Raw genomic sequence first — 16,310 nt, 5'->3', positions numbered from 1 at the left:
TGCCAACCATGTTGAAGAATGAACCTTTTGTGTCAAACCCACTCTGGAAGGAGATTAGTTAACATGTGCTTCATTAGGTCAAAGAGATAAAAACCTTCACTGAATTAGTGCATTATTGATTTGAGCTGAGTATACTAAAATCCATCACGTGCCACACTGCAAAGTGAAGTTCCAACTCACAGAATTTGATGTCTGGCCCAAAGGTGATCACGTCATGTCACATGTAAATGGTTTTGGTAATTGAAATCCTGATGCTATTCATGCTGTGTCTGTTTACTGTCGTTGTATTTTGTCAACCATAACAACAGCCATAAATAAATAAAACACAACACAAACAATAACAACAAATGGACTCTCATTCCCAATAACTTCAGACAACAGATACAAAGGAACAGAACACAAAGATATAGAAACACAAACAGACGGATTCTCATGATCAATATCTTCACATCTACTGGTATACTAACGCAACCTTAAAACATCCATGCACACTGTACTGTGTCTCCCAGTCCCAGCAGTATCTCTGGTCTTATTTTTAACTTCACTTTCACCACTTCCTTATGCTACACACACACAGGCACGTGGTGACCTCGCGGAGCAATGGGTTCTGCTTAAGATAGTATTGTATCCTGAATTAGCCTAGATGTCACTATGGGGCAGTGTCAGACCGCTCCCTGATGCCCATCTCTGACTCACTCGTTCCTCTCTTACATGCAATATCTTGCCTATGGGTCCTCTCCACTCTCCTCTGATGGCGTTTGACCCTATAGGTTCTGAGAATGACCGCAGAGAGAATTGTGGGTGTCACTCTCTTTCTCTGGTGACAGAGTTACGAGCTGCGTAAGCACCAGGGTTCTGTGGGTTCCACAGGCGTCATGTCCCCTCTATATGGGGCTGTTCCGGTTGTCTTGAACCTCCTCTCCAGTGAAACGTGATGATGTAGGCACTTGGATGGTCAATCCCCAAACAGCAGTTCTTTGAAAGATTTGAAACTCTCAGCTGAAATTGTTTCCTAGCCATGCAGTAGGCCAACACTTAGATAAAAAAGGTGTTATCTAGAACCTAGAAGGGTTCTTCAGCTGTCTCCATTGGAAAACCTTTTGAAGAAGCCTTTTAGGTTTCAGGTAGAACTCTTTGAGTTCTATGTAGAACAATGTTCACAGAGGGTTCTACATGGAACCAAAAAAGGGTTCTCCTATGTGGACAGCCGAAGAACCGTACTGTTGTGGACGTGTGTGATAGTAGGACCAGGCAGGGTGACAGGTCTGGCAGGCAGGCAGTATTGGAGTAGTGGGCAGCAGGCCATGTTACAGTATATCCATCAGGCGCCACATAGATTTTTTTATTTCGATTTGAAGCAACCCTCACACACATACACACACACACACATACATACATACATACATACATAGGCCTCTGGCCTTAATGAAAGATGGAAAGATGAAGGTGAGTAGTCTCTAGCAGGAGTTGGAATTGTGTTCCAAACTGGGAGATGGAACAGCATAGTGATTAGTGTGGGAACCATAGTGCATGCAGTATGGTTAAATGCAGCTCACAGATAGCAGCCTTCCTCTCAACACCTTCACTTATTCCTCACACTTTTTAAAAGTTTTGTGTATAATTATTTTCAATACTATACGGATCTCTCATGGCCAGACTACGTAATCTCTTATGGATAGACTACGTAATCTCTCATGGTCAGACTATGTAATATCTTACGGACAGACCACGTAAACAATCATGGCCAGACTACGTAATCTCTCATGGTCAGACGACGTAATCTCTAATGGACAGACCACGTAAACAATCATGGCCAGACTACGTAATCTCTCATGGTCAGACTACGTAATCTCTAATGGACAGACTACGTAATCTCTTATGGACAGACCATGTAAACAATCATGGCCAGACTACGTAATCTCTCATGGCCAGACTACGTAATCTCTTATGGACAGACCACATAAACAATCATGGCCAGACTACGTAATCTCTCATGGACAGACTACGTAAACAATCATCTGACCAAATAACGTTCTGTTTAGGTTCTACTAAACCCCCCTACAGTACCGTAGTGTAGCAAATTTAATCAAAGTAGCTAAAACCACTTACTAAGAGCAACTGCAGAGATTAGGCCTATTGAGACCAAGGTGCTATGGAGTAGGATAAGAGCAGCAGAGATTGCGCGAATTACAGATGTAAAATCTTAATTTGAGCCAGTTTGCTACAGTAGGAAAATAATCCTGCAGCAACAGGAAATGTGAATTATTATGTGGATTATAATTAATGGACATTTTAGTAGGGGTTGATACAACAAACCTCAAATACACTACATGTTTTACATTTACTGCACTGTAGGAACATTTTCCGGCAACAGGATGATCAAATTAAGATCCTACATCTGTTGCACTACAGTATAGCAGCAGGACTGAAACATGTTGCTTACACCAACATTAAAGATGCAGGGCTACATCTGAGCTGTCTCATTAGGTAAAAACACCAATTCCAATGCCAAAGATCCTACTGATATATGAACGACGAAGCAAGAACAGATATTTCTCGTTGACACGTGATCACAGTCCTGTGATGCGTCAACATGTCTATAAGAGCGTGCTGCAGACAGATCGCGTATGTGTGATATCTCCTTACATCTCTGGGCCCTGGTGGACGAGGGGCCGTGTGTGTGTGTGCTGGCGTATGTGTGTGTGTCACGTGTAGACACAGATACAGTAAACGGAGTATAAATAGCCTAGCTGGCCTGGACAGCCTGTTCAGAAAGACACCTCATACTACTCAGGAGGGTCTGGGGGCAAAATCTGAAATGGCACCCTATACTCTATATAGTGCACTACATTTAGCCAGAGCCCTAACGGCCGAAAGTATAGTGCACTATATGGGCATATAGGGTGCCATTTTGGACACACATGGGTCTTCCCTTGGTATTTTCACACCCAACCGAGGCAGAGAACCTGGGATTAAGGGCCAGTTTGTCATGCTTTCTACACTGTCTATTTACCCATTGCCTGCCTGATATCTAAGAGGGTCTAGGACTGTGCTACAGGAACAGGAAAGGAAGGATCCTGTTTTATTTTCATTCAACCCCACCCTGACTCAACCACGATAGGGTGGCCTCACTACATTTTGTATTCAGTTACTCACAGACTGATACAGTAGTTAAGGGTCTGGGTCTCTGCTGCAGGAAGAGAAATGGACCAGCTTTATTTTCTCAAAGCTACTTTGGAACGGCCCCAACTCAGACTTGGAATAGCATGTAGACTTTTTCCTGTTAGAATGGGCTTTAATTTCCAAGGTGCTTAAATATACAGTGCATTCGGAAAGTATTCAGACCCCCTGACTTTTTACAAATGTTGTTACGTTACAGCTTTATTCTGAAATGGATTATATTTTTAAAAATCCTCATCAATCTACACACAATACCCCATAATGACAAAGTGAAAAAACAGGTTTTTAGAAATGTTTGCAAATATATTAAAAATAAAAAACACACCTTATTTACATGAGTATTCAGACCGTTTGCTATGAGACTCGAAATTGAGCTCAGATGCATCCTGTTTCCATTGATCATCCTTGATGTTTCTACAACTTGATTGGAGTCCACCTGCGGTAAATTCAATTGATTGGACATGATTTGAAAGGCACACACCTGTCTACATAAGGTCCCACAGTTGACAGTGCATGTCAGAGCAAAAACCAAGCCATGAGGTCGAAGGAATTGTCCGTAGAGCCCCGAGACAGGATTGTGTCGAGGCACAGATCTGGGGAAGGGTGACAAAAAATGTCTGCAGCCTTGAAGGTCCCCAAGAACACAGTGGCCTCCATCATTCTTAAATGGAAGAAGTTTGGAACCACCAAGACCCTTCCTAGAGCTGGCCGCCCGGCCAAACTGACCAATCGGGGGAGAAGGGCTTTAGTCAGGGAGTTGACCAAGAACCTGATGGTCACTCTGACAGAACTCCAGAGTTCCTCTGTGGAGATGGGAGAACCTTCCAGAAGGACAACCTTCTCTGCAGCACTCCACCAATCAGGCCTTTATGGTAGAATGGCCAGACGGAAGCCACTCCTCAGTAAAAGGCACAGATTTTCTGGTCTGATGAAACCAAGATTGAACTCTTTGGCCTGAATGCCAAGCGTCACGTCTGGAGGAAACCTGGTACCATCCCTACGGTAAAGCATGGTGGTAGCAGCATCATGTTGTGGGGATGTTTTTCAGCGGCAGGGACTGAGAGTATAGTCAGGATCAAGGGAAAGATAAACAGAGCAAAGTACAGAGATCCTTGTTGAAAACCTGCTCCAGAGCACTCAGGACCTCAAACTGGTGCGAAGGTTCACTTTTAAACTGGACAACGACCCTAAACACACAGTCAAGACAATGCAGGAGTGGCTTCGGGACAAGTCTCTGAATGTCCTTGAGTGGCCCAGCCAGAGCCAGGACTTGAACTTGATCGAACATCTCTGGAGAGATCTGAAAATAGCTGTGCAGCGACGCTCCCCATCCAACCTGACAGAGCTTGAGAGGATCTGCAGAGGAGAATGGGAGAAACTCCCAAAATACAGGTGTAGCGTCATACCCAAGAAGACTCGAGGCTGTAATCACTGCCAAAGGTACTGAGTAAAGGGTCTGAATACTTATGCAAATGTGATATTTCTTGTTTTTATTTTTACTAAATTTGCAAACATTTCTAAAAACATGTTTTTGCTTTGTCATTATGGGGTATTGTGTAGATTGATGAGGTGAGAAAACAAGTTAATCTGATTTAGATTAAGGCTGTAACATAATAACAAAATGTGGCAAAAACTCAAGGGGTCTGAATAGTTTCCGAATGCACTGTAGTGCCTGATAGACATAGGCTAAGTTGTTTTTAAACACATCCAACTGTTTACCCATTCAACAAATGGGTCTTAATCATGTCATACTGAGGATCACTTTACTGTGTAACTGGCCATATAATTCCTGCTTGGGAGAAAATAAATATTACCCATATTGTATTCGAAATAAACATCCTAGCCCGGTTTCACTGTGGCTTTTATTTGAAATATGGGTCATAATGTTTCCGTCTTCTGGAGCACTTTACTGTGCCTATAACTCCAGTCTAGCCAGGGGAGATACATTATTAACAGATGGTAATCACCCTGTGGTCTTCGGAGCCGTCGACTCCAGGCTTGGACTCCCGCCCAGTGGCCCTGCGGGCAGGGAAGCAGACTGATATCTGGGCGACAGGGATTCCTGGAAGCCTGCGGTCCTACTAAGTTTAGGGGGAATGAAAGAGGAGAAGCAGCCAGTACTGTACAAGACTCACATCTCTGGGTGAACCGTCCCCTGCCTGACCGGGCTTAGCATGCTAGGCTAGTTTTATTGCCAAATATTTACGCTGATGTTATGTCTGTCTACTGTGGTGGTATAAATAAATCATGGGTTATTTTAATACAACTTGGAAATGATGCTTACGCACATCTTACGAGATGTGACAAGTTCCTCAGATTGAGATGCTGAACTGTCATGTTTTTTTGTGCAAGTGAGGGTGTTGATACCGTGGGCAATGGTGGGAAAAGTACCCAATTGCCATACTTGAGTAAAAGTAAAGATACCTCAATAGAAAATGACTGAAGTAAAAGGGAAAGTCATGCAGTAAAATCTTACTTGAGTAAAAGTCAGTGTCTAGTTTTAAATATAAATATACCTAAGTATCAAAAGTAAAAGTTAATTATATAAATCCTTACAAATTCTTTATATTAAGCAAACCATTAAGCAAACTAGATAGCACAATTTATGTGTTTTGTTTTACGGATAGCGAGGGGCACACTCCAACACTCAGACATTTACAAACAAAGCATTTGTGTTTAGTGAGTCCGCCAGATCAGAGGCAGTAGGGATGACCATGTATTATCTTGATAAATGCGTGAATTGGACAATTTCCCTGTCCTGCTAAGCATTGGAAATGTAATGAATACTTTTGGGTGACAGGGAAATTGTATGGGAGTAAAAAGTACATATTCTCTTTAGGAATGTAGTGGAATAAAAGTAGTCAAAAATATAAATGGTAAAGTACAGGGTCTGGTTGCATAAAACATCTTGAGTGTTTCCCTTAAGGGTTTCCCTTAATAAATAATTGTCCCTTACCCAAGGCAGTTGTTTAAGGGTGTTGCATAGAGCCACTCAAATATTTCCTTAGGTATGGGCATACTTACGGGGTTTTATGGTAGTTTGAAGGCATGTATGGCAGAAAGAGTATCTGGTTACCATGGAGACAGACTCAATCACTGACTAAAAGTCTCCTCAAAGAGATCACTTTCAATTTGTGAGATAGTAAAATATAACTTCGATAATCAAGAAAGGATAACCAAATTGCTTCAGAAGATAACAAACCATGTTTCTTGTAGTTACTTTTTTCTCAACTTGTTTATATTACTTTCTAGTACATCAAGCTAACTTACAGAGTAGCAATAGCTAACTAGCCACCTAGCTTTGTAGCCATAGATTGTGCACCTTCCATTGTTTAGCTAAGTGGCTAGCTAGCTGGTTGTTGTTTCCCTTTTGTAACCAAAGCATATGAAAGCAAATTTCACCTCCACAAATGCTGTTTACATTGATATCCATACTGAATGAAGCAGTTAAGGGACCTCATGGGCACCCTTAACCTTTTCACTTAATTTAAGGGGGAATTTACCTTAAAATGTTTAGTGCAACTGACTTAAAGTTAAGGAAACTTTAAGGGAAAAGATGAGGGAAAAATGTACTTAAGGTATTTTATGCAACCGGGCCCAGATACCCCCCAAAAATACTTAAGTATTTTTACTTAGTTACTTAACACCACTGACCGTGGGTCAGGTGAGGTGAGGGTGTTGGATTGGTCAACAATGGCTGTTTTTGGAACAGTCTAGTGTCGTATTCTATAGGGGTATTATAGTCCCATATGTCTTCTTCATGTTGACATCAACATTTCTTCCATTTACGCAATGAAATAACCTATATTTATCGTTACTGTATTTGCTAATGGTCAGATTTTTGCCAGGCCAAATCTATAGTACCAATCAAAAGTTTGGACACATCTACTCAAGGATTTTTCTTTATTTTTACTATTTTCTACATTGTAGAATAATAGTTAAGACATCAAAACTATGAAATAACACATATGGAATCATGTAGTAACCAAAAAAAGTGTTAAAGATAATATATTTTATATTTGAGATTCTTCAAAGTAGCCACCCTTTGCCTTGATGACAGCTTTGCAAACTCTTAGCATTCTCTCAACCAGCTTCATGAGGATTGCTTTTCCAACAGTCTTGAAGCAGTTCCCACATATGCTGAGCACATGTTGGTTGCTTTTCCTTCACTCTGGGGTCCAATTAATCCCAAACCATCTCAATTGGGTTGAGGTCGGGTGATTGTGGAGGCCAGGTCATCTGATGCAGCTTTCCATCACTCTCCTTCTTGGTCAAATAGCCCATGCACAGCCTGGAGGTGTGTTTTGGGTCATTGTCCTGTTGAAAAACAAATGATAGTCCCACTAAGCACAAACCAGATGGGATGGCGTATCGCTGCAGAATGCTTTGGTAGCGATGCCGGTTAGGTGTGCCTTGAATTCTAAATAAATCAAAGACAGTGTCACCAGCAAAGCACCCCCACACCATCACACCTCCTCCATGCTTCATGGTGGGAACCACACATGCCGAGATCATCCGTTCACCTACTCTGCGTCTCACAAAGACACGGCGGTTGGAAACAAAAATCACAAATTTGAACTCATCAGACCAAAGGACAGATTTCCACCGGTCTAAAGTCCATTTCTTGTGTTTCTTGGCCCAAGCAAGTCTCTTCTTCTTATTGGTGTCCTTTAGTAGTGGTTTCTTTGCAGCAATTCGACCATGAAGACCTGATTCACACAGTCTGCTCTAAATAGTTAATGTTGAGATGTCTGTTACTTGAACTCTGGGAACCTTTTATTTGGGCAGCAAGCTGTGGTGCAGTTAACTCTAATGAACTTATCCTCTGCAGCAGAGGTAACTCTGGGTCTTCCTTTCGTGTGGCGGTCTTCATGAGAGCCAGTTTCATCATAGCGCTTGATGGTTTTTGTGACTGCACTTGGAAGAAACGTTCAAAGTTCTTGAAATTTTCCAGATTGACTGACCATGTCTTAAATTAATGATGGTGTCAGGCGTGTGCATACTTGAGATGAAGTCAGGTGTAGGAGAGCAGAGAATTGTAAACAGGTGCGCACACTTTATTACGGCAGGAGAGATATACAGACGGACGCAGCTGCGTCAAAAACCTCCTCCAGCCAACAAGGCAAAGTGTATAGCGCGCACAATAGTCACACAACATAAATGTATGACAATACAAATAAGCTTTGTGAAAACACACGGAAAATAACAAACGCTTAGCCTAGTGCGTACAAGACGTAACACACAAATAATTTCACACAAACACATGAGGGGGAACAGAGGAATGAATACATGTAGTGTGATTGGGGAATGCAAACAAGGTGTGAATGGAACAAGACAAAACAAATGGATCATAGAAAAATGGAGCGGCGGTGGCTAGAAAGCCGGTGGCTAGTCGGCCCGAACAAGGAGAGGGGCCGACTTCGGCCAGATGGACTGTCGTTTCTCTTTGCTTATTTGAGCTGTTCTTGCCATAATATGGACTTGGTCTTTTACCAAATAGGGCTATATTCTGTATCCCACCCCTACCATGTCACGACACAACTGATTGGCTCAAACACATTAAGAAGGAAAGAAATTCCACAAATTAACTTTTAACAAGGCACACCTGTTAATTATACAACGGGTGGGTCTAATCCTGAATCCTGATTTGTTAAAAGCTCATTCCAGCCGATGTCTATTCCACAAGTTACCACCGGCTAAATCTAGGACGTTAAAATTCCTATTTACTCTGTTCCATCTGACTGCGCAATCCACTGTCTCATCAGCCCAGGCAGGGAAGTTATAAACTTGATCTCCACTATAAAAAACATCTAGACATTATCTCACATTTCTTTTAGACTAACATTTAGTTTTCAACAACGGAGATCTGTATAGACCTTACTGTCTGTCTCTCCGACATTTTCAATGTTCAAATTCAATCTCCAACTGTCTCATAGTAATGAACATGTAGGGTTCGGGAGTCGGGACGAGAGAGAGAGGCATGCAGGCAGCGTTTCTCTGCCAGTCGAAATCATTAATTAGGTAGCATCTTTTTTATCGATTTATAAAAATAAATGTCAATTGAAAAAAGGTAAAACGAAACGAAGTGCAGCTAGTTTGCAGTCTTTCCAGCTTCAGTTTGAAGTTATTGTGTTAGCTGTGTTGTTGGCTAGCTCCTCTGAACAACAGTGTCCTAACAAGAGAGCATATTTTCTATGCCAGGTAAAATTGTGCCTCATTAGTTCATTGTTATGGAGGTATCCAAATAAATGTCACTATAAATCAGCTTAAACAAATGCAGCTACTGTTGATATTCTGTTTGACGTGACTAAGTTATCCGTAGTTGGCTAGCTAGCATGCAAGGGATAAGAACGTTGCCAGCCAGTATGGCAATGGAACATTTAGAATGAACGACTGGGTCGCGTCCATAGATACAGAACAAAAAGGCTGAACGACTGGATCTCATCTCTGGCAATTGAACCAATAGTACGAACGACCAGCCGGCTTGAGTAGCAACCCTAGATTTGTTTCGGGACTATATGTTGTGGAAGGATGAAATAGTATGAATACGTTCATCAAAATAACATTTTTAATTAAAATATGTCAATCGTTATTTGAATATGTTGGTAACGCGTTGTATAAAAGTGATAATGCCCCCGAAGCCGGTGTTTGGAGGATATATTGGAACGGTTTGCCTAACAACACCCGTGCCAATATATCATCCAAACACCGGCTTCGAGGGCATTATCACTTAATTGAAATGCATTCCAGATGACTGCCTCATGAAGCTGGTTGAGTGAATGCCAAGTGTGTGCAAAGCTGTCATCAAGGCAAAGGGTGACTACTTTGAAGAATCTCAAATATAAAATATATTTAGATTTGTTAACACTTTTTTGGTTACTACATGATTTCATATGTGTTATTTCATAGTTTTGATGTCTTCACTATTATTCTACAATGTAGAAAATAGTAAAAATAAAGAAAAACCCTTCAATTAGTAGGTGTCCAAACTTTTGACTGATACTGTACATTAAAAAAAATATTATTAGGATTTTGTCTCAGTATTCTACCCAAGCCTGTGAAAGGTGAATTATTAAGTATTTTCTGCAGTGTCTCTGTCTCAGTGCCTCTGGTGGAAGTGTTTAATGGGCCTAATGTTAGCATGCCTGAACGGACAGATGTTCATGGGCACATTCATTGTCGTGCCACTACTGAATCTCTGCCTGTCCTGTATCTGTCTGTGTTTCCCCTGTGTTCTAGATGCAGGCGAGACATGGCCTAGTTAACCATCAGAAAGAATCTACAGAAAGAATCAGGCCACTGCCTCCTATTTCAAATTCCCTTTGGTCATTTAGAAAATTGAAATGAGCCCACGATCTGGATAATGAAACCCAGTGGAATTATTCTTGTTTTTGTGCCAGCCCTGTATTATCAGAATCTGCCTTTGATGTTGGAATTTGGAATGCTATGATTCCTAGGCATTCCAGACAGTTCCTTGCTGCTGAGGTGAAGGATTGCCTGACCTTGTGTAAAACAGTGCTCTGTTTTGTTTTAGTTTGTTTTTAGGGGAATTGTTTGAATGACTTGAATGTAACTGATCTTTGTGAGGAAAATATGCTTGTGTAGGCCTTGCTTTGTGTTCAAATGATGCTACAGGATTATCTCCATCAACATAGCAAACAGGTTAAGAGACTGACGGTCTGGATTTGGTAACAAGTGAGAGAGACTTTGTTATTTCTTCAAACAATCAATCTTTATTATCGATTTAAGTATTGGAATCTGTCCTCTCTGTCATAATAAATAAGCAACAGAGGACATGGAAATCAGATTATATCCCAGAGAAATAGAAGTGCAGTAAATGTAAGTAACCTAATCTATGTTCATTTAACTGTTAGCTCCGAGGGTATTGTCTGCAATAATCATATGCACATAGCATTTTATTCCACTGTTTGCACTGAAACTGTCTGCCTTAGGAAGGAGCCCACTGTGGGCAGACCACTCAGTACTATTGACTCAAATGTAAATGTCACTGACATGTCTACCTTGGATCAGCCACTCAGAATAGCACTAAAAACAAACAAGTAACCCAGAAAAGGACAAAAAAAAATGCCCATATTAACATATGTAGCCTGAGAAACCAGGTTCATGAAATTGACAACTAATTAACATCAGAAAACAATCATATTCTGTCCATCTCTGAAACACACTTAGATAATTCCTTTGATGATGCAATAGTAGCTATACATGGTTATAGAATATATAGGAAAGATAGAAATGCAAATGGTGGAGGTGTTGCCATGTATGTCCAGAGTCATATTCCTGTTAGGCTGAGAGAGGATCTCATGTCAGATGATGTGGAAGTAATATAGCTACAGGTTCATGTGCCTCACCTAAAGCCTATTCTCGTAGGAAGTTGCTATAGACCACCAAGTGCTAAAAGTCAGTATTTGGACTATGTGTGTGAAATGTTGGAAGATGTATGTGATATCAACAGAGGTATATTTTCTGGCTGACCTAAATATTGACTGGTTGTCATCCATCTGCCCACTCAAAAAGACTGGCTCAAGTAATCAGTCAACCTACCAGGATATTTACAAACAGAACAGGAACTAAATCATCAATTTTTATTGATCACATCTTTACTAATATTGCAGAAATCTACTCTAAAGCAGTATCCACACCCATCGGATGTAGTGATCCTAATATAATAGCCATATCTCGAACAACCAAAGTTCCAAAGACTGGATATTATGATCATACAAGAGGCTTTTCAATGATTCCTATGTTGAAGATGTGAAATATATTTGTTGGTCTGATGTGTGTAATGAGGAACATCTGGACACTGCACTTGAAGAATTAATGAAACTGCTTCTTCTGGTTACTGATAGGCATGCTCCCATCAACAAACTGACTGTTAGAACTGCCAAATCCCCATGGATAGATGAGGAATTGAAAAACTGTATGGATGAGAGGGATGAGGCAAAGAGAATAGCAAATAAGTCTGACAACACAGCAGACTGGCAGACATACAGGAAATTGAGAAATCACATAAGTAAACTAAACAGAAATAAACTATACTATGGAACATAGATAAATTATGTAAAAACTGATTGTAAAACACTCTGGAGTACTTTAAATGAAATTTTAGGCAAGGAAGCTCCACCTTTCATTGAGGCAGATGGCTTGTTCACAACAAAACCCTTTGATATTGCCAACCACTTTAATAACTTTCTTGTTGACAAGATTAGAAAACTTAGACATGACATGCAAACAACAAATACTGAGCCTTCATATTCATGCATAATGGACCAAATAATGAAAGACAAGCACTGTAGTTTTGAGATCCACAACGTGGTTGTGGAAGAAGTGAAAAAATTGTTACTATCTAGAAATAAGGACAAACCACCTGGTACCGACAACCTGGATGGTAAATTGCTGAGGTTGGTAGCGTAATACATTGTGACTCCTGGTTGCCACATCTTAATTTTAAGCCTAGAAGACAGTGTGCCCTGTGGTGTAAATTCTAACCAAGTGAGAGAGACTTTGTTATTTCTTCAAACAATCAATCTTTATTATCGATTTAAGTATTGCAATAATGGAGCTGGTCAACGACCACCCATCGGTAATCGTTGAGAGCCCAACGAGCAGATTGGGGTTACAGCTCTTTATAGCAAAGTACATCCTCCTGAATGTTCATGACAAACAACAGACGTCTGGAATGGGTCACAAGGTTAGGTTATGTATGTGAGAAAGGAGTATCCCTCAGCCAGATAGCGTTTGCTGTGTTTTGCGTCATTGTTCTGTTGAAAAACAAATGATAGTCCCACTAAGTTCAAACCAGATGGGATGGCTTATCGCTGCAGAATGCTGTGGTATCCATGCTGGTGTGCCTTGAATTCAAAATAAATCACGACAATGTCACCAGCAAAGCACCCCCACACCACCTCCTCCATGCTTCACGGTGGAACCACACGTGCGGAGATCATCCGTTCACCTACTCTGCGTCTCACAAAGACACGGCGGTTGGGACCAAAAATCGCAAATTTGAACTCATCAGACCAATGGACAGATTTCCACCGGTCAAATGTCCATTGCTTGTGTTTCTTGGCCCAAGCAAGTCTCTTCTTCTTATTGGTGTCCTTTAGAAGTGGTTTCTTTGCAGCAATTTGACCATGAATACCTGATTCACACAGTCTCCTCTGAACAAATGTGTCTGTTACTTGAACTCTGTGAAGCATTTATTTTGGCTGCAATTTCTGAGGCTGGTAACGCTAATGAACTTATCCTCTGCAGCAGATAAGTCTGCGTCTTCCTTTCCTGTGGCGGTACTCATGAGAGCCAGTTTCATCATAGCGCTCAATGGTTTTTGCAACAGCACAAAGATCTTGACATGTTTTGCATTGACTGACCTTCGTGTCTTAAAGTAATGATGGACTGTCGTTTCTCTGCTTATTTGAGCTGTTCTTGCCATAATATGGGCTTGGTCTTTTACCAATTAGGGCTATATTCTGTATACCACCCCTACCTTGTCACAACACAACTGATTATCTCAAACGCATTAAGAAGGAAAGAAATTCCACAAGTTAATGTTTAACAAGGCACACCTGTTAATGGAATGCATTCCAGGTGACTACCTCATGAAGCTGGTTGAGAGAATGCCAAGAGTGTGCAAAGCTGTCATCAAGGCAAAGGGTGGCTACTTTGAAGAATCTAAAATATATTTTGATTTGTTTAACACTTTTTTGGTTACTACATGATTCCTTATGTGTTATTTCATAGTTTTGATGTCTTCACTATTATTCTACAATGTAGAAAATAGTAAAATTAAACCCTTGAATGAGTAGGTGTGTGCAAACTTTTGACTGGTACTGTAGGTAAATTGCAGTTAGTCCAGAACAAAGCAGGACATATCGCACTTAGATGTACATGGAGGGAAAGTGTCAATAGCATGCATGTCAAGTTCTTCTGGCTCAAAGTTGAGGAGAGATTGACTGCATCACTATTGGTCTTTGTGTGAGGTATTGATGTGTTGAAGGTATCGAACTGTCTGTTCAAGCAGTTGGCACACAGTTCGGACACTCATCGGTAACAAAGACATGCAACCAGTGGTCTCTTCACAGTCCCCAGGTCCAGAACAGTGGCTGGGAAAGGCACACAGTATTAAATAAAGCCTACGTGGAACTCTACCACCCCAGGTAACTCAAGCTAGCAATTAAACCAGTTTAAAAAAACAGATACAAGAACACCTTTGTGCACTAAGGGGACTGTGAAGAGACACAGCCATTTTATATATATTGTATTGTAATTTGCACTGTGCTATGTATTAGACCTAGATATTGTGTGTACGTACTGATATGTAGGCTGTGTGTGACATTATAAAATGTATTTCAGTCATTGACTAATAATGTTCCCTACTATGTATTATGTCATGTTTCATGTGGATCCCAAAAAGAGTAGCTGATGCTTTTGCAGCGGCTAATGGGGATCCTAATAAATACCTACAAGCACACTTACGTGTACACAGTAGTACTCATATAAAGCAGAACACATGAAACTTTCAAACGCCTACCTGAACCTAGGAAGATCATTGACTTAACAGTGTTTGTGTGATATCTCTACCAGGTATGCTGCAAAATGGAAAGAAGTTTGACTCTTCTCGAGACAGAAACAAGCCCTTCAAGTTCAAGATCGGGCGACAGGAAGTCATCAAGGGCTGGGAGGAAGGAATCGCACAGGTGAGACTGCATTGTCTTATGTTAGGTAATGCGCTGCATCTGCACTCATGATATTTTATTATAATATTGCAACATATGATACGCAAGCGTTGACAATTCCTCTGTTGTCTCCCGCCCTCTCTCTGCCCCAGATGAGTGTGGGTCAGCGGGCAAAGATCACCTGTACTCCTGACATGGCTTATGGAGTCACAGGTCACCCCGGGGTCATCCCCCCTAATGCCACCCTCATCTTTGACGTTGAGCTCCTCAAGCTGGAGTGAGTGACCCCTCTCTGGGGTCGGGTGAAAGGTCAAATGTGGCCTAAAAGGTCACTCACTACCTCCCCGTTGAGGGGGTAACATTGCCCCACACCATCGAGCAACCAACCCCGAGCAACCAACCCCCTCTGCTCCTTAGATTTTTGTTGCATCTTCAACTACTCAATACTTAAGGATCTACTGCTTTGTTGCCAACTTAGTATTATTGTAGATGGATGCTGCCTGATGCTAAACTGATTTTTAGACTTTTTACACACTCATGATACCATAGTTTGGCTTCCTCTGTCTTAATGTATGTCCATCAGCATTGCTTTTTTTTTATTTCTAGGTTGTACATTTTATTGAATCTGTATGACAAAGAAACATAGTAGAACCATCCGACGAAGACCGTAATATATTGCAATGGAATGTCACTGCCTTACTGTTTTCCAAAGCACAAAACAAGGTGTAACAGTACAGATACTCTGTATCTCAGGATTCCTTAACTCCGGTCCTGTAGAGCTACTGGGTGTGGCTAGGCTTTTGTTCCAGCCTAGTACTAATGCAGATTGAAGGTGTGTTAGTGCTGGTCTGGATCAAAAGCCTGCACACTCCAGTAGCTCTCCAGAACGGGAGTTGAGGAACTCTGTCGTATCTTGACTAGGCATTACCAACCACTCTCTGCATTGCCACTTTTGATAAAGGTCTGTCCTGCTGAAAGCTTTAAAGGTTAGTAGTTTTCCTTGACCATGACACCTGAGCAGGTAACACCAGCAGTGTATTCATTACACCAATTCTGTTGCAAAACATTTCTTAAATGGAGGCAAACAGAACGAAACGGGGAGTGCCTAGCTAACTTTGTCCATTATAAACTCTCGTTTTAGTTGCAAAATTTTTGGGACTAATGATTACACCCTGGTAACACTACAACTAGGGCCTGGTGTTGTTTCTGGTTAGCTCACATGGTCATGAAAAACCCTGCATAATGATAACTGATGTTTCTGTGTTTAGTACATTTTGTATCCATCAAACATTTACTTCAAGAATACCACAGATATGACTTAATGAAGGACATCAGGAACACAAATGCACTGTACAGTACTACTCTTACAACCCATGGATAGTTTGGATACTATGACTGTTTAATCGATCAACTCTTAATAAAAACGGTGAGAACTTT

The 16,310-nt window shown here is 41.1% G+C and overlaps 1 protein-coding gene across 2 annotated transcripts in view; it reads left to right on the top strand.

Annotated features, from left to right (window-relative positions):
• The window catches only part of LOC111972872 (peptidyl-prolyl cis-trans isomerase FKBP1B), a 25,575-nt gene extending 9,265 nt beyond the window's left edge, over window positions 1-16,310 (top strand). For both annotated transcript variants that reach the window (XM_023999996.2, XM_023999995.2), the window contains exons 3-4: window positions 14,782-14,894; window positions 15,026-16,310. In XM_023999996.2, the coding sequence (XP_023855764.1) occupies window positions 14,784-14,894; window positions 15,026-15,154 (240 nt within the window). In that variant the 5' untranslated portion in view covers window positions 14,782-14,783 and the 3' untranslated portion in view covers window positions 15,155-16,310. The remainder of the gene's footprint in view (window positions 1-14,781; window positions 14,895-15,025) is intronic.

The sequence above is a fragment of the Salvelinus sp. IW2-2015 genome, linkage group LG14 (genome assembly GCF_002910315.2).
Source record: "Salvelinus sp. IW2-2015 linkage group LG14, ASM291031v2, whole genome shotgun sequence".
Taxonomy (NCBI): Eukaryota; Metazoa; Chordata; class Actinopteri; order Salmoniformes; family Salmonidae; genus Salvelinus; species Salvelinus sp. IW2-2015.
Note: the sequence above shows the minus strand (reverse complement) of the source record. Positions and strands in the feature narration are given on the sequence as shown.